At 41.5% G+C, this 25554-nt stretch overlaps 1 protein-coding gene across 1 annotated transcript; it reads left to right on the top strand.

Moving 5' to 3' along the window:
- Positions 1-166: 166 nt before the first annotated feature.
- Positions 167-21349, top strand: LOC105917364 (isthmin-2). The gene is made up of 6 exons (XM_012852152.3): positions 167-537; positions 3466-3705; positions 14318-14618; positions 15316-15447; positions 19977-20036; positions 20539-21349. Exons 1-6 carry the CDS (start codon positions 451-453, stop codon positions 21054-21056), a joined length of 1338 nt encoding a protein of 445 aa, XP_012707606.2. The 5' UTR covers positions 167-450; the 3' UTR covers positions 21057-21349.
- Positions 21350-25554: the final 4205 nt, after the last annotated feature.

Below are 25554 nucleotides of genomic sequence, written 5' to 3'. Positions count from 1 at the left end.
TATATATATATATATATATATATATATATATATATATATATATATATATATATATATAATGGAATATATATTCCATTATTAGTATGTCAGTTGTGGTCCTCCATAGAGAATCTGTCACTGCTTGATTGGGCCAAAGTGGGCGTGGTTCTGCAGTGAGGGGCGGTTCTGCTTTGGACTCGGCGGAACATGTTGGGCTGAATGAAGGCAGAGCAGCGGTGCCTGCAGAGAGGACCTCCAGAGCTCCGTGGATGCGCTCAGATCAGTTTGAACACCGGAACCGGTTCTGAGATCAGGAATGAAGAAGCTGGGGTTCAGAGGAACCTCCGGCATCGCGGGATAATGGACCTCAGGCACACGCGTGGAGTCCATGCCGTGGACGGCGCTGTCGCTGCTGGACTTTTAGGCTGAAGGACCGACCTGGGGACGCTTTGGAGCAGAACTTTTGGAAATATGGGTTGGAGGGAAGCGCTACATGTGTTGCTGCTGGTCCTGGCTGCAGGGTCGCTCTGCGGACTCCCCACAGAGTCCAGTCCTCAGGTAAAACCTCCCCACAGAGTCCAGTCCTCAGGTAAAACCTCCCCACAGAGTCCAGTCCTCAGGTAAAAACTCCCTACAGAGTCCAGTCCTCAGGTAAAACCTCCCCACAGAGTCCAGTCCTCAGGTAAAACCGCACTTAGCCTCAGACTGGAGGTCAGAGGTCTGCTGTGGACCTCCTGCTGCTGCGTCTGCTCAGGAACGTCCTTCCATGTCAGAACCTCAGAACCTCACAACGCGCTCCTAAACTTCAGGGATGAGCCTCTGTGTCGCACTTCCAAAGTTTTCTACCCTGAAAAGTCCAGATTTCCTGCTGATCGCTGTTGCTGAGTCCAGATGACAAACCTAACCAGCTCTGATATTAAACAGAATTTCTCTTCAGGCTTCATCCAATAAGCAAAATGTCGGTAAATGAAAGTTTAAAATGCAACGAAGTCCTGGAGGATTAGAGCAGCTGAGTTTCCCTCAGCTGCTCTAAAAACAGTTTTCATTCCCTGGGTCTTAAATCTTCACAAATCCTTCTTTTATTACGTTTTCTCCTTTAACCTAAAACAGGGTCTAATGAGTAGCTTTATGCATAAAACTTTAACAGAACAGTAATAATAGTAAAATGTGCCACCAATTATCTCTGACTAAAGAAACCAAACATTTCTTATAAACTATAGAAATCTACATTTCCCTACATGTTGTCAGTAATATCTGGTCCGGCCTCACCTTTTTGTTCTACCTCAGCAGCAATAATCTCTTCTGGTCCGGACCAAACAAGCCACAGGACTTTCCAGCTGTGCAGACATCCTAATTTCACTTAGTTTTAACCAACTTGATGTTTGCTCCCCTCCTCTCTGTGTTGCTATGACTTGTTGATGATTCAGGTCCTAACACGTTCTCTTGGTGGTTCTAACTAATCGTGTTCAGAACGACTCGTTGAACGCACATCTGGCTCTGAACGTTGGAATCATTAACGACCAACTAACTGACTTTCTGCTCTGTTCTGATCCGGATCAGCGTATGGATCTCTAGTGGCTGATCTGCTCCACAGATGCTCTGAAGTTCAAGTTTTCATCCTCTAAATAACATGTTGACAAATTCTGAGATTCTGGAACTTAATTTAGTCATTCAACGTTCTGAAACTATGAAAAGCACGCTGTTGAAACTGTTTTAAACTGTTTATCCAAAATGCGGTTGCCTCTGATTTAAGCTGATTTGCTGTTGCTATGACCCGGATGGCTGAGAATTAGCACATTTATGTATATCTACCTGATTGTCAACAAAACTAGTTTTTCCTATCAACAGACTTAAATGGTTTCACCAGCTGAAGACATATTTCCTCTAGTAACATAAAAATAAAAATAACTGCCTTGAGAGAAAGATTTATTTTTATTTAAGTCTTTTAAAATAAGACTTATTTTTGCAGAGAAATTGCAGAAACACAACAACTGTGACTGAATCAGGAACAATCTGAGGCTGACTTGTCAGTTCTTGAAAACATAGAACCTGCAAAAAGTTTCATCGATCCATCTCAGTCTCCCACGGCACAACTTGTGTACGCCCATACCTACCTGGTGTGGTGCATTATGGGATTTATAATCATTATGGGCGATTGGCGTGAGTGTGCCATTAATACATGGAATTATCTCGCATGTCTGGTGTGGGTCAAAACATCTTTAGAAAAAAGTATTAATTAACCGATGGATGATTGGATAGTTGGATGAGGGATTGTTAGATGATGGCTGGTTGGATGATGGATGGATGGATGGATGATGGATAGTTGGATGATGGCTGATTGGATGATGGATGGATGATGGTTGGATGATGGATAGTTGGATGATGGATGGATGGATGGATGGATGGATGGATGATGGTTGGATGACGGTTGGATGATGGACATCAGGACCTTCATCTAAAGTGCGGTGAGAAGATGGTGGCCCGAAGCGCTGAATGCAGCAGAGCTTCAGAGATTCAGGACTCAGAAGCTATGAGGCGTGTCCCAACCTACCAACCGGTATAGCGGCGTGTCCCAGTCTACCAACCGGTATAGCTATGAGGCGTGTCCCAGTCTACCAAGCAGTGAAGCTCTGAGGCGTGTCCCAATCTACCAACCGATTTTATTTTGGTCACATCCTCTGACTGTCGCATAAGGAGCTGCTGCTGACTGCTAGCTTTAGGCTGCCAGTCTGAATCCTTGTTAATTTAATATTTGTGCCTTTATCATCCTTAACTATAATAGTTCTATACTATCTTTTGGACCATGTCTCCAGTAGGATCCTTGGATGGTCTGCAGGCAGATTTATGTGGAGGACTTAGCAGCCTGCTCTGTTTCCTAGCAGCGCCTAAAGAAGGCGGGGCCCTAACCTCCACACCAGGAGCAACCGTCCCACCAGCTGTCCAGTTTTCTGCATGAGACGAGCTGTTGGACGGCAGATAAGGAGAATGAGGTGGTGAGGAAGTGTTTCTACTGGTGTCAGAAACATCCAGCTGACGCTCGCTGAAGAAATGAAACACCCTGACCAACATACCTGGAGCCGCCTGATGTCCGCTGCTCGGCTTTAACAGTTTAGCTAAAAATACAGAAACCTGACCTGGGAGACGGGCTGCCGGCTGACTGGCAGGACAAATCCTTCTCATGGTGTCCAGCTTTCCTTTTATTTAATCCTGAGATGAGGACAGGTCCCTCTGTGGCGGGCAGGCTAAGTCTGTGGCTCTGGTACAGTGGACCAGAGTTTGAGTCGCAGCTTTGTCAGGAATGGGACGCTTTGTAGAAACTCTGTGTGTGTGTGATGTTCTGAGCCGCTGTGGCGACCCATGAAGGAGGAAGACTCTCTCCCATGATGAAGTCACAACTTCAGCTCTGATTTTAGGCACTTTGGCTTCAATACTGTTAGATTCTGAAAACTGTCCCAGCCCAACAGAACCGTTTTGTTTGTTTTGCAGAGCAGAGCCAAGGAAAGACGAGATCATTTGAATCTGGAACATCATGAGGAACAAAACCTCCTGCAGATTCTTCCTTCTCCGTCTTCTTCCACATACAGACACCACTGGTCCCAGCACCGTCGCCAGAACCCCCTCCCACCGCCTGCGTCCCAGCTGGAGCCTGAAACCTTCGTCTTAGATTTGAGCAACATCCCCGATTTGGCCAATGCAGATGTGGGCTCTCAGAATCCCAACATCCAGGTAGGAGAAGCTCTCTGTTGACCTTCTCTCCATGCAGCTGCTTCGAGTCCGGTCGTCAGCTTCAGTTTCAGCCTGCAGGACCATGAAGCTCACACATGTGTAGGTGGTGTGCAGAGGACAGAGCACACATGTGAAGAAGTGAGAATGTAAAACAGATGAGAGGTGAGCAGAGAGGTCCCAGGCTGCATGAAGTATCCCTAACATGACGTGCTAACGGTGGCCTGGGGAGCGGATTCTAACCGCAGAGCGGAGCTGCTGCAGGAATGTCATGAAAAAGTCACATGTGAAGGTTTTTGGTACCGAGCTCTGCTTTGCTGCAGAGACAGTCGTGGACAGAATTAAAGAAAATCCCACAATGGTCACAGAAATAAGTCCAAACTGACAAAAGTAATGTGCTGGTGAAGATTCTCAGTCAGGTCATGGTCATTCCAAAAAGTAAAAAACAAAACAACTGGACTTTAATCCGAAATTTGAAGACTCTCTTCAAACTTCGGATTAAAGTCCAGTTGTTTTGTTTTTGACTTTTTTGGAATGACAACAGTAGTAATAAATAAAAATTTGTACTGAAAAATAACCAATGAAAAACAGATGCAGCTTTTAAATTGTGGTTCAACAGAACCGTTTAAAAATAAACCAATGAAACAGGCCAAAAATGATGGCAACTTAATATTTTGCTGTGCAAGTCTTTGATCAGTGCAGTCAAACGACTTCTGTAGCGGTCAATGACACCTCTGCACCTGTCCACAGGTATTCTTCCACTCCTGGTGAGCCAACTGCTCCAGTTATCTTAGGGTCAGACGGCGTCTTTCTGCTCCTTCTGTAGACGTTCAACAGGATTCAGACCAGGAGGCCACTTCAGAGTCATATAGCCGTTCTTGGTAGTTCTAGCTGGGGGTTCTGGGTCATTATGCTGTTGGAAGGACCATGACCTCCACCAGAGCAGGCGTTCTGACACTAGGAGCCGTTTCTCTCCAGAATATCTTATTCTCACGCTGTCATTGAACCCTGCACAGACCTGAGACCCAGTGCCAGATGCAGCAGCGCAGTCCCACAACAGAACCGAGCCTCCGTGTTTCACAGCAGGAACATGGTTCTTTTCTCTGTGCTTGTTTTTGCACATGGATCAAAGGATGTTCCAGAGGAAATCCTCCCTGAAGCTTCGTAGCAACATGCATTCTGGTCAATTCCAGTCCTGCTTTTTATGATTTGCTTTCAGCAGAAGTGTCTCCCATGATGTCTACTTTAGCTCAGACAGTGACGGATGGTGCGATCTGACACTGATGTACCTTTCATTCATTTGGAGTTTGTTCTGATCTCTTTGGGCATCATTACTGGGATCTTTCTCTTCATTTTGTCATCCGTTTCCCTGCAGCTACGTCCAGGGAGGTTGACCACCGTCCTGTGGACCTTAAACTTCTGAGTAATTTGTGCTGCTGTAGTCACAGAAAGCTGCTTGGAGATGGTCTTATATCAGGCCCCGCCTCCACCAGCAGAACCTTAGAACCTGCAGGTGTGCTGTGCTCCTACCTGAAGGTTCCTGTCTGGCTCCTTATTGCTGCTGTTCTCCACCTCCATGTCAGCAGCAGCTCCAGCAGCACCACTGCTGCTCTCAACATTTCATTTTTTCATTTACTAATTGACTATTTAATGCACATTTTCCTAAACTCAGTGGGATTTTACCAGGTTAAGCAAAGTAAAACACAATAGTATAACAATGATTTCAACATTTGTAGAACGTGAGTTAATGCAGGGTACACTAAACCTGAATTCAAGGACATTTTAGCATTACATTTCTTTTCCATTGGCTCTCTGTTAACCATACTTAAACATTTGCAGTACCTGAAAACCTTTGTTTATAACTGAGTCAGATTTAAGCCTTGGTTCCTCACAGTGAGACTAACCTCCTTCTTAAACTACTGTGCAGGATCGGCTGCTGGACTTTTCACTCTTCACCTCTAGTCTTTATATCTTCTCTGCTCATTTATGAAAAAGAATCACTTTAGTGAACTTTGCTGCATCAGAGGCCAGTGCTTGGTCCTTCTCCAGCCTCTCCTCTCTGCTCCTTTTCTTTCTTTCTTTCTTTCTTTCTTTCTTTCTTTCTTTCTTTCTTTCTTTCTTTCTTTCTTTCTTTCTTTCTTTCTTTCCCATTGCATGCTGGGAGTTGTAGGTGGAGCATGTGGTGAGTGGACTGAGAGATTGAGAACTTCTAACTTTGCTATTTCTTTTCTTGAATGTGTCTTTTTGTGTATTTTCTTTTGATTGGATCACATTGATGAAGTTTATTTGAAGGGTTTTGATTATTTTTTAGAAATAGGTACCGGCGTTTTGCAAAATGCCGGGAATGGATTTCACCAAACTTACCAGGCAACATGGTTTGAAGATCATTCCTAGTTGTCCTATCATTACAGTGGAGGAATGTAGTTTGGCAGTAGGCGAAGTTGTGGGTAGCAGTGTCAAATCTGCAGCTCAGATGAACAGCGCAGTAGTTATTTTGTTGATAGTGTGGAGAAGGCAAACAAAGTGATTGAAAAAGGTATCGCTGTGAATGATGTTTTTTTTTTTGCCAGTTTCCCCATTGAGCTAAAAAAGTCACGATTGCAAATATTCCTCCGTTCATTTGTGACGAGTTGCTAGTCAGAGAACTGTCACGGCATTGGAAAATTATTTCCCCGATCAGGAAGTGGCCAGCAGGTTGCAAGTCATCACTGTTGAAGCATCTAGTTTCACATAAAAGACAAGTACTTTAATTTTACCTTAATGTAGTGTTTATTGTGCAAGTGGAAGACTTTGATTATGCCATTTATGTGAATTCAGGCACTTTAGTCTGTTTTGGTTGTGGAGAAGTTGGTCATTTGGTTCGAGCATGTCCAAGAATAAAAACTCCTCTAAATAATAAGGAGCAAGATGAGGTTGGTGAAAAGATACCGAAACAAACTAATGCCAAAGATGAAGGGAGTGCAGGGACAGATGAAACAGAAGGGACAACGTCTGAGAATCCCATCCAGGAAGTAGAACAAGTAAATGAAACTATGATTGAAGAAGAGAATGAAGAACAAATTGTGCAAACTGAAAGTCAACCATTGTTAGACTCACAGGAGAATCAGGTGGATGACACTGTGAGAGAGCAAAGTCAGAGTTTACTAAAATCTCAACACAGAAAAACAAATGCAGATGAAATGGAAGTTATGGGAAGCTGTCAGATGTTGGATGAAGACGGTTCTGAAGCTTCTTCAAAACGGAAAGAAATTGAGTGCTTTATTAGTTCGCAAACTGAAAATGAAGTTGGAGATGAAACAGAAATAGAATGTTTAGGGAAATGTTTGGGATTAGAAAGCAATATGGATGAAGAGGAGGAAGGAGAATATGATGTTTGGACTGAAGACAGTATGGCCAGTTCATCCTGTAAATATGTTGCTCACAATAAGCAGAAGAAAGGATATGATGTAGAATGTTAAACAATTTTTGAAGGTCACGAAGAACATGAAAAATATTAAAGTAGAGGATTTTTTTCCCAGACAAGAAACTTTTTCTCCTGTATGTGAGATCGCAGTTGAATAGTATATTGAATACTGACAAAGAAGTTTACCGGTTGAAAAAATTGATTGGAAAACTTAACAATAATGAGGAGTTTGAAGCTTGTTATTTTTTTTTATTTTTTATTTTTTAGTGTTAGTCCTTACACCTTTGGGAATGAGCCACTTCAGAGTTTCTACACTAAATCTGAATGGAGCCTGAGATGTGCGGAAGAGAATCAGTGTATTTGAATTAATGAATCTAAAACATCTGAATGTGTTGATGGTTGAAGAAACACACAGTGATCATTTAAATGAGGTAGACTGGAGGAGAGAATGGGAGGGTGAAGTCATTTTGAGTCTTATCTGCCTTATCTGCCGTCATTTTAAACCAGACTAGTGGTGGAATAGCAATTCTTTTCTCTAAAACTTTTTTAACAGAATCATATGACATTGAAGAGGTGGTAAAAGGTAGACTAATGGTGGGGAACGCAAAGTATGAATGTTTCAATATTATATTTGTTAATGTGTATGCTCCAAATACAGGACGAGAGAGGGTTATTTTCTCACACAAGCTGGAAAATGTTTTATCTAAATGTGATGCTGAAAGTTTTCTTTTTCTGAGTGGTGATTTTAACTGTACGGAAAATGATAAATTAGATAGGAATCATTTTGAACCTCATCCAGCTTCAAAAACCTGTTTAAAACATTTGACAGATGGATTTTCATTCGCTGATGTATGGAGAGAAATGCATATTCAAAAAAGACAATATACATGGGCCAGGTGTACAGATGATTCTTTTTCTGCGGCTAGGTTACACAGAATATACAGCTTTAGACATAATCTTGGTATTTTCCAAGAGTGTAATATTCATCATGTAAGCTTTTCTGATCATGCTTTGGTTTCTTGTACTGTTTTTATTGCCAATCTTAAACATAAATCTGCTTATTGGCATTTTAACACTGCTTTGCTGTTTTTCTAGAGGGTTCACAGATCTAGAAAAGAGGATTTTGGATCTCTAAAACAGTGGTGGGATCGTGGTAAAACTGAAATTAAAGAGTTCTGTCAACAGTACACTGTCAATGTCTCATCTGATTTAGCCAAATCTATGAGAGATCTAGAGACTGAAATTGTGGACTTGCAGGTTTCTGCACAGTCCACAGGAGATCGAGGTTGCTTTGAAAACCTCAAATCTAAAAAAGCTGCTATGGCTCACTTGCTGGGCTTAAAAACACAGGGAGCTTTGGTTCGGTGCAGATTCCAGAAAGTTACTTTGATGGATACTCCTACAAAGTTTTTCTTTTCGTTAGAAAATAAGAAAGGACAAAGTATGGCCTAAAATCAGATGCCACGGTCCTTTTGACACAAGACGGCGACATTAGACGGAGAGCAGCAGACTTCTATACTAATTTCTCTGTTGTGTACAGATTGCAAATTGTTGTCAAAAGTCTTGGCAAACAGACTGAAAAGAGTGATTGACCAAATTGTACATTGCACACAAACTTACTGTGTTCCCGGCAGGTCTATGTTTGATAATATAGCTCTCATTAGAGATATTTTGGAGGTCTCTCGCTCATTTGGCTGTAATGTTGGTTTGATTTCTTTGGACCAGGAAAAGGCTTTTGACAGGGCTGAGCACCATTACCTCTGGAAGGTTTTGAAAAGGTTTGGTCTCAGCCCTGAATTTATTGCCAAGGTTATGGTGCAATATGAAGACATTGAGAGTGTACTGAAAGTTAATGGCTGCTTTTGTAAACCTTTTAAGGTTACAAGAGGTGTTCGACAAGGTTGTTCTTTGTCTGGAATGTTATATGCCCTTTCTATTGAACCAATGTTAAAGAATATTAGATCACATATTCATGGTTTAAATTTGCCTGGTTTTGATATGTATTTTAATTTGTTTGCATATGCTGACGATATCATTGTTATTGTTAAAAGTCAGGAAGAAATAATTAAGTTAGGGAAAATTGTTGATTTATTTTGTTAAATTTAAAATGGAAAGGAGGAGGTTTGAAATATCTTGGAGTGTACTTGGGGGATAAGGACACAGAACAAAAGAACTGGGAAGGGGTGTTTGAGAAAGTGGAAGGAAGGTTAGGAAAGTGGAAATGGTTATTGTCACAATTGTCTTATAGAGGAAGAGTGCTTGTTATAAATAATTTGGTCGCTTCTTTATTGTGGCATAAATTAGCGTGTTTGGAGCCCCCTCCTGATTTACTCCCAAGGATACAATCCTGTATGATTAATTTTTTTTGGGATAGTAAACATTGGGTATCCCAGGCTGTGCTTTTCTTGCCCAAAGAGGAAGGCGGGCAAGGGTTGGTTCATTTAGAGAGCAGAACTGCAGCTTTTAGACTACAGTTCATTCAGAAATATCTGCTGGGAAGGAAGGAGGATGTTTTCTGGAAACCATTAGCAAACATCATCTTTAGAAGAGTGGGAGGTTTTGGATTGGATGCTTTATTGTTTTTATTAAATTGTAAGCTGATATGTTCTTATGAAATGCCAATGTTTTATAAAGGTCTGTTCAAGGCCTGGACTATTTTTAGTTGGAAAAGACTGGAAGTGGCAACGTCTTTGTTCTGGCTTCTAGAAGAACCTTTGGTGTTTGGAGCATGGTTGGATGTACAAGATGGAGCTGGAATTATTTTGTCAAGAAGATTGCTTGAGGAAAAAGTTCTGAAATTGAGGCAAATTGTTGAGGTAGCTGGATCAAGACTTCAAAACACAGAAGCAACAGCTTCTTTGATTGGATTAAAATCTAATCGTATCATGCAGACTGTTTTAGATTTCTGGACTGAAAATTTAACCTCAGATGAAAAACAGATGTTGATGGATTATTTCAATGGAAAAGTTTCCTGATGCATCAGATCCTTTTCTGGAAATGGGTTTATCTATTGATTTTATAGGAATGAGGGTTCCTTTATCAAACACTAGAAAAGACTTGTCGTTTTGTATGATAACTGGAAAGTTATTATATAAAATGTCTGTTCAGTGGTTAAATAAAAGACAGTTGAGTGGAAGGACTGATATGGTTTGGAGAGATAAGTTAAACGTTGGAGAAAATCAGAAGCCTGTTTGGAGGGTTCTTTATAAACCTCCGCTGAGTAAGAGGGTAGGTGATTTACAGTGGAGGATTTTACAGGGAGCAGTGGGTGTTAATAGTTTTGTGTCTAAGTTTAAAAAAGATGCAACTGAACTGTGTCCTTTTTGTGAAGAAACTGAAACTATCATATGTTTCTTGATTGTGAGCGACTTGTTTCATTTGTTAGAAAACATTTTTTAAAGATTTGGAGTTATTTGGTCTAAAGTGGCTTTTATTTTTGGTGCAGGCTACACAAAAAAAGAAGCTATTAAGTGGAAATTGTTAATTTTTTTGGTAGGACAAGCAAAATTATCCATATACATTAGTAGAAGTAGTAGAAGGAACAAAATGAATAATGTTCCAGAGGAAAAAGCTGGTATAATGTTTACCTTGATGGTTAAAAACAGAGTAAGAGCTGAGTTTTCTTTTTTTCAATGATGAACAATCTGGCTGAGTTTTTCTCTCTGTGGTGTTTTAACAATATTGTGTGTTCTGTAGTTGATGGAAAGTTAATCTTTAACTCTGTCTTTAGGTGATGTAATGTGAAAACTGTTATAGTGAATGTTCTTTGGAAATTAAATGTTTCAAAAAATCAAAAAAAATCTTTCTTTCTTTCTTTCTTTCTTTCTTTCTTTCTTTCTTTCTTTCTTTCTTTCTTTCTTTCTTTCTTTCTTTACGTTCTGGCTCCATTTTACATGCTCTATAAGGGGTCCAGCGCACAACCTGCTGTGGATCTCTCTGCACTGCATTTGATACTTTTGTGCAAAGTGCAAATGGACTGGAGACTCTTTGCTCCGTCTGCAGGGGGTATGAAGCTTTATATGCGGGTTTGCAGCCAGGATAAGGCAGCAGCAGCTGTCTGTCAGACTGGCTGCACAAGTGGAAAGGGAAATACCCGAGTGAGCCGCATGAACGGCATGATTTATTAAATTAAGAGTGACCCGAACCTCTGCGATCACTGAGCGGGAAAACTCCTGATTCTCCTGATGGCCAGTCCACTGCTGTCTTATAGCCTTTACCTCTAACATGCTTGTCTATAGTCTTCCTTCTGATATCCTGAGACAATTCCCTCCTTCGCTTCCTGTGATCCATGTTCAGTGTGGTCCACAGCATGTCGCCAAACAGCACAGTGATGCCTGTAACCCTTTAAATAGGCTGACTGACTGGTTGCAAGCGTGAAGACGTCTGTAATGGAGGACACACCTCAGTTCAAAACGTCCTTGAATTATTATTTTGAATTATCTTTTCTAGAGTTACCATCATTTTTGTCCAGGCCTGTTTCACTAGTTTGTTTTAATGATTCGGTTGAACCAGAATCCAAAAACAGTGTCTGATTTTTATTGTTTATTTTCAGTACATTTTACTTTTTTTTTCTAACTTTTGTCAGTTTTAGGTTATTTCAGTAACCATTTTCAGGAGTTTTTTCCTTGATTAACAGAAGGGTAGCAACAATTTTGTCCCGTGTCTGTGAGCAGCAGCCTTGTTTAAATTCAGTTATGTTCCTGAACATGTTGTAGGACACATCAGAACATTCATATTTATTGAACACTTTTGCAATCAGAGGTTTTTTGGGGTAAATGGGATGAAAATCATTCCTTGCAGCAGAGACCAACCTGCGCCAGAAAATGTCTGCTGCTCTTCCTTTGGTTGCACAAAGGAAGCAGTAAAATCAACCTCAACATTCCTAAAGAAATAAAGACTGAACCTTTTGAACTTCTAGATTTTAGAAGTGGTGGTGCAGAAATCTATACAGCAGATGGACATGTATATGACAGTATTGAAGACTGTATACAGTATGACTGACAAACAGCTGGGGACTACATGTGCTTGGACTTGTTAAACAGGAGACATTCAGAAGCTGCTATCAGTGCATCTCTTCATCCCATTTCTGCAGCACACAATAACCCTCTTTCATGGGAGCAACATTCATCTATAATCTGATTTTCATGTAAACTAACGTACCTGAAGCAGTGCCCTCATTGCCCTCATCACCTTGGAGATGATACCAGCATATATGTTGGAGGAACTCTTCTGTCTGTAAACTGTTAAAAAAAAAAAAAAAAAGCTACTGAAATGCTAAGGATCTGATTTCAAATCAATCTGGGCTTTTTAGAATGTTTCAGCTGTTTTTCTGGGTGGAAAGAGGAGACATTCAGAGACGCTCAACATGAAGTGCAGCTGAAGCATAAAAACAGATTTTGTAACATGATGGTAGCTCCAGTCACAGATTTCCTAACAAATACAGAAGCTTTTTGTTCTGTTGGACCGGTCCAGAACAGGAAACAAGTTTAGCATCAGGACAAACATTTTAGGTGGTTTAAACACCTAGTTGTGCAATGAAGATAAGCTGATAATGAACCATAATCCTAATAAATAATGATGTCACTGTATTATCCAAAAAAGGATCATATGAACATAAGCCTTCACACGGTAATCACCTTGCACAAAATGGGCACAACTGGCTATTAAGAAGAGAGGAGGGGGTGCTGCTGTGTGTTTAATGACAGATGGTGCACCTCTGGTCATGTTACAATTAAAGAGATGCTTTGCAGTAAGGAATTAGAGCTGCTAGCTGTTGGGCTGAGACCTATCAGGCTCCTATCACATGTGATAGCTATAGCAGCTTTTATTCTACCATCTGCAAATTATGTGACTTCATCCACACAGTCATGAGCAAAATGCAAACAAAACACCCCCAGGCTCTTTTTCTGATCTGACTTTAACCGTGTATCCTTGTCCTCCACCATCCCCAATTTAATCAGTATGTTATCTGCATCACTGGAAACAATAAAGCACTAGACTTACTAAATGTAAACTGCAAAGAGACATACAGTTCATCACCCCTCCCTCCCCTAGAGGGGCTCGGATCACAACTTGGTTCGCCTCTAGTCTGTGTACAAACCCCTTGTACACATAGAACCAGCTGTAACACGCACAGCAGGGGTGAATCTAGAAAAATATTTATGGGGGCAAGTAAGTAGCAATAATTTTTCAAGGGTGGCAACATACAGCAGGCTTTTTTAATATGTCCTGTCTGGAAGTGTAGCACTCAGAATTGCTTCCTTGATGCCAAAGAGAGCCCAACAGAATTACTTTCACAAGTGGAGCATTACTGATTTCGCTATAGTGCTCCGATTGACACTCACCCAAAAAACTATATTAGATATAATTTTGGGATTGTTTCAAATTCAAAGGACACAGAAAGGAAAAGGTAAAAGAGAAAGAAAGGAAGGGAGAAAGATGAGACAAAATGTTTAAAGGGAGACAAGGTGACAAAAATAGAGCAGATGAAAAAGAGAGTTCAAGATCCTCAATCATCCTCAGAGTCTGCTTCTACACCTGCAGAAACAGATATATAAATACCAACAAAACCAACAGACCTACAAACATCCAACACCTGTGATAACATCACTGCAAAATATGCAGTATTATTTAATACAAGATGTATATAGTGACAGCCAAAGCTAACTATAGGGTTTATCTGTATAAAAGTGTATCTGTGAACACCTGGATCCAAACACCTGTGGATGTTTGTGTGAGTGTACTTGTATATGTTTATCCATAAGAATAATGCTCAATAGTGGTTGTGAGGAGCCAAAGACCTGACCTCCAGAGGCAGACACCAGGGAGACCAGAACCCAGACTTTCAAAAGGCCCCCCAGAGCGAAGTAACCCGAGAAGGACCAACACAGCAATAGCTGCCTCCCCCATCCTAGCGAAGACCAGACAAGAGCCCCAGGAAACCACCCAGCAGCCTCAATGCTGAAGCCCCAAGGAGCTGCAGCGACAGGCCAGTGGGCTTCGCCGGCAGCCAGCTACGCCTAAGCAAATCCAGACCTGAGGCCTTTTTTTACCACTCTTCATGCATCTTTTTGGAAAAACTAACATCTAAGACTTCCTGAAAGTCTGAAGGAAACCTGCAGATTAGTTGATAAAAGCTGAAAGCAGAAGAGGGAATGAAATTATCGAAATGCGAAAGCTTCCATTCATCCAGGATTTTTTTGGTTGTTCCAGGTGACCATTGAAGTGATGGAGGACTCCCAGACGGAGACAGAGGTGGAGATGGACCTTGCCAAGGAGAACCAGCGGAACGATTGGTCCGTTTCATCCCCTGAGTGGATCAACAGTCACAGTAAGCTGTTCTGGCCTCTGTTCTGGGAGTATCCAGAGCAGCTGGAGAAGAAGCTTGGACGAACCAGTTCTGAGGAACAGTCTGAGGTCTACAGCTACGATCCGGGGGACCCTATTCTGAGTGAAGAGGGTACAGACTTGGGGCGACGCTGGAACAAAGATTGGGGAACAAAGGACAACTTTGGTAAGCAATCCCAGCTATAACAGGGTTAGAGATAGGATTGACCTGTCCCATGATCTAAACACAAAGAATGTATCAACTTTCTCAACAGTTTGTGTGGACATGTCTGATTGTTTCTGAACTTTGTAAAGACATCCAGAAAAGGCCCCATCCCTCCGTTAGCTTCAGATTTAGTTCACCTGTAACAGAAGCTGAACTTTAGAGAGGAGTTCTGCTCCTTCTCTGCCTATTAAATAAACAGGACAAATATACCAACATGCAGAGTAAACCTCTCCTGTTGCCTCCTTTCATTTCATCTCCAGGCTTCACCAAGACTCCCACTCTGCAGCTGCATTAAATCAGGGTTAAATTCATACTGAAACCTCTGCTGAAAGTTTGTTTTTGCTCGTATGCAGCCGTCATCACTCTCGCTGCAGGAAGTACCTCACCTTGCCCTGAACCTTCTCCCCCTCACAGCTTTTTGAAGTCCTCCCACACCCGCCTCCTCCTGAAATTCCTGTGTTGAAACACAGAGGAGTCTGTCTCAGAGGTCCCAAACATTTGGTGCCCGCTCTTTTCTGGCACTCCTTAATTGCAAAACACTCGTAGACCAGCTGAGTGAGGAATTTACAAGGTTCACTTCAAAGGCCACCTTCAACAGATTACCCCACAGTTCACGTTTTCACCTCTCTATTTATCTTTTATGCCCGTTTTTTTTCAGAGTATGAAGACTGGAGCAACTGGACTCCATGCAGTGTGACCTGTGGGTCTGGATCTCAGAAACGCACCCGACCCTGCGGCTATGCGTGCACAGCGACTGAATCACGCACGTGTGACCTGCAGAGCTGCCCCAGTAAGACCGAGACTGCTTAATACACACTTGTTTGAAATCTCACTTAGACTTTTTAGTCACTCTGCTGCACATTCACAATCTACATTTCAGCAAAATGTTGTCGCAAAGCTACGAGTAAAAACAGAAGACAAAAGAGAAACATTATAGATATAAGTATTTATCATTTGTAAGGAATGTAGCGGCAAACCAAAAAACACATTTTAAATGTATAGAAAAGTTGCATATAAGACAATATGGCTACGTTCCCACTGCAGGTCTCAACACTCAGTTCCTGAAATCTTTTTTTTATTTTTTTTAGCACAGCCAAGAATGGTGGGGCTAGAGCTTTAACATCTTCACAGAGAACAAATTAATTCATAACTTTAGTTTAAGTTGAGGGCAGTTTATTGGGAGTTTATTAGTCTGACGACGTGAGGAATGTAGCTGTTGGGGAATCTGGTTGTTCTGCAGGTGAAGCTGATGAGGCTGTTGGCAGTGGGCTGCTGGGAGAACATGGTGGGGTGAGGGGGTCTGGTTCCTTGTCAGGCAGCGTCTGCCAGCAGGGTCATGGATGGAGGGAAGCTCTGTCCTGATGATCCTCTCCTCTCTCCCCACATCTCCAGTCTGAGGCACCGCAGGCCCAGACCAGACAGCCATGCAGCTGGTCAGGACGCTCTCTATGGGTCCGCTGTAGAAAGTGGTGAGGATGAGGAGGGAGCGCCGCTCTTCTCATCCGACGCAGACAGTGCAGACGCTGCTGTGCTCTCTTCACAAGAGCAGAGGTGTGGAGGGACAAGGTCAAAGTGTGATCTGCACCCCCAGGACGTTGATGCCGAGAACTGATTGTTCCTGAAGTCAACAACAATCTCTTCTGTTTGTTTTTTTTATATCTCAGAGTTTAGAAAATAGGACCCGACTGTGGGAAAACTCTTAATACACACTGAAGCCCTGGGTGATATCAGAAGAAAATCAGACGTATTGAAATGAAGCTGAAGGCGCAAGTTCAATCGAAGAAACTCATCGCCTGCCTCCATTCAATCAGAGTCCGATACGCCTCTGATGTGAGCCAATCAGCTACGAACCGCACCTCCATGAAGCCAATCAGCATCCCGCGCTCATCTTAAAAGCAACTTCAAATCCACGTCTCAGCCTGCTAACCAGCAAGCGCAAACGGATTGCATGTCGGATTTCAAATCAGATGTCCGATTCAACCCACCCCCAACCCCTTCTCCACCATCATAGCTGAGTTCATCTAGCTTCCAAGACGTTCCTCCATCCTCAACCCATCAGAGTGTTTTCTCCCTTCAGTCTTCATCACTCCCTATCGCCTGTTATTGGTCCGGCAGAAGACCACCATGTTGGGCCCGGTTCTGCCAGAGGTTTTTTCCCAAAGGGGAGTTTTTCCTCTCCACAGTCGCTTCAAGCTTGCTCATCATGGACAGTTCATGCAAACCTGTGTTTATCAAGTTGGTCATCTATCTTAAACAGATCATCATATGGACTGAACAAACTTCTTCTATCTCCACTCCACCACCAGTTTCAGACCCGGGGGGGAACATCCCTGTTCTCATACATCTACTTATGCATATTAAAGTATAATTCAGCATTAATGTTCCTGCCGAGGTCTGAGCGCCAAAGACTTAAAATATTGTATCAATAAAATCCTTCTAATTGCCATTTCTTTCTCTGTGAGTTTTTCAGATTGAAGTAGGATTACATTCCTCTGCTAAATATAGTTGAAGATCTTAATACCAAAGTGTTTCTCAGTGGACCTCTCTTGCCCATTCACTGTGGAGATGAGATATTTTTCAAGACTTGTGATGCTTAACACATTTCTGGAAAAAGCATGCAAGCATACAAGATCTGTGGAATTTATGAACAGTTTTATTATTTTTTGTATATATATATATATATATATATATATATATATATATATTAGTATATAATATATATATATATATATCTAGTCGTATCTATATCTATATATGTGTGTATGATGTCTGGTGTGTGTGTGTGTGTGTACTGTGTATTGTACTGTCTGTGTCTATATCTATCTCTCTATCTCTCTCTCTCTATCTCTATCTCTATACTTCTCTCCTATCTCTCTATCTCTATCCCTGTATGTCTCTGTCTCTGTGTGTCATGTCTCTCTCTCCTTGTCTCTCTCTGTCTCATGTGTGTCTGTCTCTCTCTCCTCTCTGTCTCTCTCTGTCTCTCTCTCTGTCTCTGTGTGTCTGTCTCTCTCTCTCTCTGTCTCTCTCTCTCTATCTCTCTCTCTCTCTCTCTCTCTCTCTCTCCTCATCTCTCTCTCTCTCTCTGTCTCTCTCTCTCTCTCTCTCTCTCTCTCTCTGTCCTGTGTGTATATAATATATATATGTATATGTGTGTATGTGTGTATATATATATATATATATATATATATATATACATGTGTATGTATATATATATATACATGTGTATGTATATATATATATATATATATATATATATATATATATATATATACATGTGTATGTATATATATATATGTGTATATATATATATATATAAATATATATGTATATATATATGTATATGTGCTGAACTCAGGTGGAGAAAGACTAAGGCTACATTCACACTGCAGGTCTTGATGCTCAATTCTGATTTTTTTGTGAAATCTGATTTTTTTTGCGTGGTCGTTCACATTTCCAAATATATGCAACTTGTATGTGATCTCCTGTGTGAACTGAATGCGTTCAACCGAAGTGTCCCGCATGCGCACTCGAGGACGCGATGACGTCACACATAGCAAGCGTCCTCAGTGTTTGCGGAATCAAACAAGGATTATAATGCTGACACGCATTTTGTGATCATTAATTTATTTTCTAACCGGAGCTTTCCGTCCATTGACTGCTCTTCTCATTGTTGTCCGCCATGGGTGTCGTCTTTCTTCCCGCTTCTGCATAGCAGGATGCAGAATAGTGACGTTTGTCAAGTATCGGTGACGTACAGGTCGGATAAATGCGACGCGGCCGTACAGACACAGGTCGCATTTGGAAAGATCAGATATGTATCGGATTCAGGACCACCTATCCAAGTGGCCTGGGTCGCATTTGAAAAAATCCGATATGTGTTGTTCAGACTGTCATAAAAAGATCAGATACAGGTCGCATATGGGCAAAAAAATCAGAATTGGGTCACGTCAGGCTGCAGTGTGAACGTAGCCTAAACTCCAGGTTCACTATGAAGTCTATAAAGAGAGACTTTACAGATAGAACTTAAAACTGAAAAATGCAAGAGAATCTTTCTTCTCTGAGATAATCAGTAAAAACATTAATAATGCTCGCTCTTTATTTTCCACGGTCAGCAGGTTAAATAAAAACCCTCCAAATAAACTATAAAAGCTTAGAAGAAATCTTTCACCGCCAAGTTTCTCCTCTTGTTGCCTTTATGTTCTACCCACAGCTTTCTTTAAGGAGGTTTTTGTGATGAATAATGCTGGAGAACCCGATATTCAGCCGGACACAGAACTTAGTTTGTAAAAAGTTTATTGTAGAATGTGAATAATGGCAGATGAGGCAGGCAGTCAGGGATGTGCAGGGGACCAGAAGATGCAGGGAGCATTGAGAGCAGAACCAGGGCAGGAGTACCAGAACAGAAGGACCCACCAGAACGGGACCTCAAGGAAAGCAGGGCAGAACTGAGCAGCACACAGACACTGGAGACTTATGTCAGTGAGGGCTGGACATGAGCAGCGATTCAGAGTCCAACAGGCTGAGCACACAGAAACTGGGTGTGACAAAGCGACAGTGAGGCAGGTATAAATAGGGAGAGTTGGTAATAATTAGTGCAGCAGGTGGAGCTGATCAGGTGCAGAGTGGTGGCCGGTAGGTGGACTGAGCTGATTGGATGGTGACTGATGGTATTTGGCTGAGAGGAGTGGAACATATTCAGTCCAGAATAGTCCAAACATAAACACAAAAACAATTCTACTAAAGATCAACACATGGATTAGCTTTTCCAGATCCTGCTGAGACGTCAGTCCTTTAATCCTGGAAATGTTCTTCAGGTTCTAGAAGGTCCACTTTGTCTTCAGATGGAGGTTCAGGTCTGAGTCCATCACTACTCCCAGGTTTCAGGCCTGATCAGTGGTTCCTAGCTGAAGCAGCTGAAGCTGTGAGCTAACTCTGGATCTCTCCTCTATTGGTCCAGAAATTATTCCTTCAGAACATTTTGGCACGTCCATGCATTGATTTCTTCTAAGCATTTACTCAGAGCTTGAATTACTGAACAAACGTCTCCTTTTCTGTTGCATTTGTCTTGAATATTTGATAATCTGCCAATTCCTAATGCTGGATTCCTCCAGGCTGGAAAGCCTCTTTGATATCGGTGCGGCTCGTTTCTACCGGCATGAAGTTTGTCACGGTGATGGAGGGATTTTCTACAACAGAACATGATGCAAACTCTGGGCTGAATGAGTGGAGGCGCCACTTCAGACCATTTTCACCAGGCTGAATTATGACCAAGATGATTAGCCGGCAAAGACCGTTTTCTTTCTCTTTGTCTTTTAGAAGCTGTGATCACAGCGGCGGAGGCAGAGTCTGTCCAGACTACCAACAGCACCGACCGCAGTACGTATGTTTTAACTTTACCTAACGGCCAGGCCAGTGCCTCATCCTGACAAGAAACTTTCTTCTCATGGTGGCAAGGAAAGCAGTGATGATGAAGTGGGGAAGGGGGATGGGGGGAGGGGGGGGTTGATGAGCCCCCATAACGTTCTTTGTGGAAAAATATAATCTCGGATAGAATAATTTTGGAAAAGCTGAAATTCTGCGTCAATGGACAATATCATCTGTTTCGAAACAAAGTTTGGCATCGTGCTGAAATAAATGCAGATAAAAGCTAAATGATCTGTAAGATGATAATGCAGAAGCACTCATGACTAACACTGTATGTTTTCTTGAGTTTGTGTGCCAATGTAACAGATCTCTGTCTTTTTGTTAATTGTGCAAGCTGTACTGTTATACTTAAAAAGTAAAAAAAATAAATAAAAAAACATAGACCAGACTTAAGACAAAGAAATTGTTCATAAAATTTTTCTACTAAAGGTGATTGTACATTTTTCCCTCACAGGTGTGGACAGCTGTGAAAAGTGGTTGAGCTGCAAGAACGAGTTCCTCCAGAAGTACCTGCACCAGGTGCTCACCACGCTGCCCAGTTGCCCCTGCTCCTACCCTGCTGAGGTCATCTACAGCGCCATCAACATCCAGGACTCCAAGCTCCGGAGGAACTACCGCTGGAGAGACGCCAGCGGACCCAAAGAGCGGCTGGACATCTACAAACCTTCGGCCCGGTTCTGCATCCGCTCCATGCTGTCCTACGACAGCACTACGCTGGGAGCGCAGCACTGCTGTTACGACAGCCACATGAGGCTGATGACACGTGGCAAAGGAGCCGGATCACCGAACCTGATCAGCACAGAGTTCTCCCCAGAGTTGCATTACAAGGTGGACATCCTGCCCTGGATCCTGTGCAAAGGAGACTGGAGCAGGTTTCATTCGGTGAGGCCACCAAATAATGGGCTGGAGTGCATGGAGAACCCTCCTGAAGCGGTGTTCCAGATGGAGCTCAAAGAAGCCCAGGAATACTGAAGACTGATTCTGAGAGAACATTAAGTACAGAGAACAATCTGTGCTTGACATGAGACTGTCTGACCTTAGCAGCTGTGTGTGTATTTGTATTTGTATTTGAGTGAGAACCCATTTGTCTCATTTTACCAGCAAAGTGAGGATTGTTTCTTGATCATCCCTTTTTGGGCTAGGGGTTAGGTTTAGGACTAAGGTGTGAATTAGGCTTTGGGTTGTGTATGTACTGGTAAGATTAGGGTCAGGGTTGAAAATGAATGGAAGTCAATAAAAGGTCCTCAGTAAGCATGTAAAACATGGGAGTGTGTGAGAAAGAAGGGGCTTATTTATTATCCATTATAGAGAACATTCACGTAACACTAACCTTGCCTGCAAGATGAATTCTCGAGGTATTTGTTCATTCACAAACACACAGAATCCATCTTGTCCCGCTCTGGCTGCAACCGTTGTGTCAAAACCAAAAACGGTCCGGGCCAATCACGTTGCAGTATTGTGGTTGAAGGCGGGACATACCGGTGTGATGAAAGCAGGAGCTGCTGAGCCCAGAGCTGAACCAACATGGCAGCACAGGAGGACGTAGCTGCTGCTCTCACCTCTGATTGGTCAGAATCCACGATTTCTTCGATAGAACAGCAGGAAGTGCCTTTACTAGCTTAACTCGTTTCTCGTGACATCTGGTGCTTACGTGAATTTGATACCGTGATTGGCTGAAACCAACCTTTGGTAGGCGGGCACTGGGTGTCACTTCGTCCAATCAGCTCAGAGAGTTCTGCTGAATGTCCCTCCTTTCCCTGAACGGATTAAAAGGAGCAGAACCAGATGAATAATGTGCAGAACCAGAGCGCTACACATTATCAGTCTGGCTGACCAGTTTACTGTAAAGCTGCTAAATAGGGAATAAACTGTGTTAACTGGTCAAGTATAAAAATTTAATTAATCTTTATTAAAAGGAGAGCATTATTATCAATATCATTATTATTATTACTTTTCCTTTTATACAAAGGGATGTACAATATAAAAGAACCATCACTTATTTCTATTGAATCAAAAGCAAAAAGTCTTAACAGGTGATTTTTCTATCATTAGAAACTAAATATCCATTGTCTTTTAAATGCACATCATTGTCATTTAAAACAGAAAAGCAACAATTGTTGCCTCTGATGCAAGCATAAATTAATCATTGCTGTTCTAACCAACTTTTTAAACCAACTTTCTTGATACAAACAAGGAATCTGACTTTATATTGCAGAGCTCGCATCGTGTCTAAACAGGCAGACAAGTAACAGCAAGCAGAACACCAACTGCAATCTATAGCAGAAAATACATTATGGGGGCGGGGGGGGGGGGGGGTTAGAGGAGGGGCAGTATGTTCAGGACTGTGTTTTTTCCACAGCAGAATAAATTAAAAACTGATTATAAGGGAGCAAATCATAAAAATTATTAAAAAAAACCTGAATACCACTCCAATTACACAAAAAATAAAACTATTAAATGTGGTTCGTTAAATATAAGGTCTCTATCAGATAATGCTATATCAAACTTTAAAGAGTCTGTCCCCCTTTTAATATCCTTAGTGTCACAAAAATGTTGTTTCCTCCCATTCACAAATTGACGCTTTTGTTGATGGTGTCACTTCCTCGCTGCGTTCTGCATTAAACAATGTATCTGCATTGAAAAAGAAGGTGGTTATTCACAGGAAGCTGGCTCCCTGGTTTAATTCAGAGCTGCTTTCCTTGAAGCACAATGTTAGGAAATTGGAGAGAAAATGGCGCTCTACACACCAAGAGGAATCCTACCTAATCTGGAGGGACAGTCAATTGTTGTATAACAAGACCCTTCACAGAGTTAGAGCAGCATATTTTCATAATTAATAGAGGTGAATAAAAATAAAAATCCTAGATCTCTTTAGTACAGTTGCCAAACTTATCCAGAGTCATGGCTACATCTATGTATATATAAAGTTTATACACAGACACATGGTGTATTCATCCACCTCTGCATTCCTTATGTTTTGTTTCCTCTCATCCTGGAATAAAAATGTATTTATATTTACCTTCTCTGCACCTTTTCTGTTCCACATCAGTGCGACAGTTAATAGAAAGCTCACTTTGTACTGAATCAGAAAAAATACGACCAAAGTATTTTACATTTGTGGTCTGTATTTTATGACATACCAAAATTATTCCATTTTCCAGGTTTATTTATTTACATGGTTTTACCAAAATTTGGTTGAGGAAAAATTACAATACATTCAATAAATACGGCCAAAAGTAATTAGACAAGAGTGGATCAAAACTTAAGAAGTTTACATGGATAATTTCATGAAACAAAAAGCTTTATTGTCATTGTGTTATCATAATGGAATCTTTTAGTGAGGCGGACACGGGCTCTGAATGCATATAACAACATGTGACATGCAGACATAACGCAACATAATCTAACAAGAACCTTTTGTGTTGGGCGAGGTGGAGTTCTGGCCCCAATTGTTAACAACATACTATATATATATATATATATATATATATATATATATATATATATATATATATATATATATATATAGTTCTAGGCCCCCTCTTTCCTCGCCCACTGACCCCTCTGCCCCTCCTGGTGTATTAATAACTTGCCATGTATTCACTTATCAACACATTTTCCAAGATAAAAATCTTCATTGGCCAAATGTGCTCATGTCCTCAGAACAGCAAGTAACGTCCTCATGTTTAAGACAGACCCATAAACGCCCTAGTGCACCAGAAACCTACTCAGAATATAAACTGCAACACTGACCACTGGTGGTAGGTTGCAGATGTGACTAAATGAATCAATTTGCCTGTTTTATTGTTTCTTTTCGTTTTGGATCCATCTATAATCTTGTGGCAATAATGCCTGTGTATGATATTTCCGATTCTTTACCAAGACACAGCCAGGAGTCAATAATATTAATTCAATACATGATTTGTATAAAACAAAGCTAGAGAAATGAGTATTGATAAGAGCGGTGATAGCTTTGTTATTTGCAGTATTATAGCCTAGATTGTGTTACAACACATTGCCGGGTTTACTGTCATTTTAACCTGAATAATTAAGGTTGTCTGCAGCATCTAAATATTTTGTACTCAATGCTCAGAAAAATCAGGGTTCTATGATGAAAGGTTAAGATGCAGAACAACCTTAAGCAGGTGTTCTAAAGCATCTACTTTATTCTTCACTTTTTTGACCACAAGTAAAGCCTAATTTGGTTGCTTTCAACACATAAGCAAGCTTATTGTGCATTGTAGACTGTTTTGAATTATTTTAAGATACATTTTAATGCTTCAGAAGTGACTGTCATAAAGCCGTAGACTGATAAAATAATATGATCTTATTATGATTTCTATTTTAGACTCAATTAGTAAACCTGGCAGGAGACAGATATCATTAACTCTTGGGTGTATATCAAAATGATATCCCAATAAAACACCTAGACATTTGTGACCTAGACAGAGAAAGATGTGGAAAAAGACGGTTCAACAGGCGGTTCCTCGTATCTGAGGAATCCAAGATGGCTGCATGCATGGTGTCTTTGTCCAATGTCTGTCTGTTTTAGGGATTTTATTTCCTGGGTTTTGGTGTCATTTAGTGTTATTTGACAGTTTTACTCACTCTTTTAAGCATAAAAAGCTTTTCTTGGGAGAGATATTTTGAGCCTGAGGCCTACCTTCATCCACCCAGTCCTGCAGCCTGAGGCCTACTTCCATCTGCTACTGTGGCCATTCTGCTGAAGCTAAGTTGATGACTGTGCCGTTTCCACTCAGGTCTGTACTCTTCACTACTTCTCATTCCTGTTATGGATGATGGTAAAGTTTTTACTTTTACAGTGCCCATCCTATGTGGCCTGTGTTGTCACTGGCCACATAGGATGGGCTCAGACTATCACCATGTGGAAAGTGTTTTATTCAAAAGCACATCAGCACTTTCTATAAAAACCTTATCGTTGAGTTTGAAGAAGCAAGCGCTTTCTCTGCCGTAAGTTCGCTTCTGCCCTATAAATAAAAATCAGTCTGCTGCTAACCGCGTCACTGCTCTCAAAGATAAGTATGCCGTCACAGTGGGGAGCAGCAGCCCTATCCCTGACTACATCCGCAGTTTTAAAGAAATGGCTGAACCGAGTGAGACAAGTTTTGAACACATTCTCACAATTGAAACTGGAAATGGAGAGAATGCGGAACATCCCTCTTTCTCCTGGCACCGAACAACGTGGGGCACGACCAAAGCCATCAAGCTGCTGTCTGCAGAGGTCGAGCCGGCAGTCTGTGGGTCACAAGAAAGTTCTTGGCCGGCTCTGGGTTGCTGGTGCAGCGCAGGTCTTCAGTCTTCTCCGTTGTTTTATGAAGATGAGCGCATTCCTCTTTTGACCGCCGTTTACTGCAGCTCACAGATCTGAGTTTAAACAATGTGATGGTCACAGTTTAGCTTAGCTCTGTGTTTCATTCCATAATACAAAAGAGGTACATTTAATTGTAAA

The sequence above is a fragment of the Fundulus heteroclitus genome, unplaced genomic scaffold (assembly GCF_011125445.2).
Source record: "Fundulus heteroclitus isolate FHET01 unplaced genomic scaffold, MU-UCD_Fhet_4.1 scaffold_99, whole genome shotgun sequence".
Classification (NCBI taxonomy): Eukaryota; Metazoa; Chordata; class Actinopteri; order Cyprinodontiformes; family Fundulidae; genus Fundulus; species Fundulus heteroclitus.
Note: the sequence above shows the minus strand (reverse complement) of the source record. Positions and strands in the feature narration are given on the sequence as shown.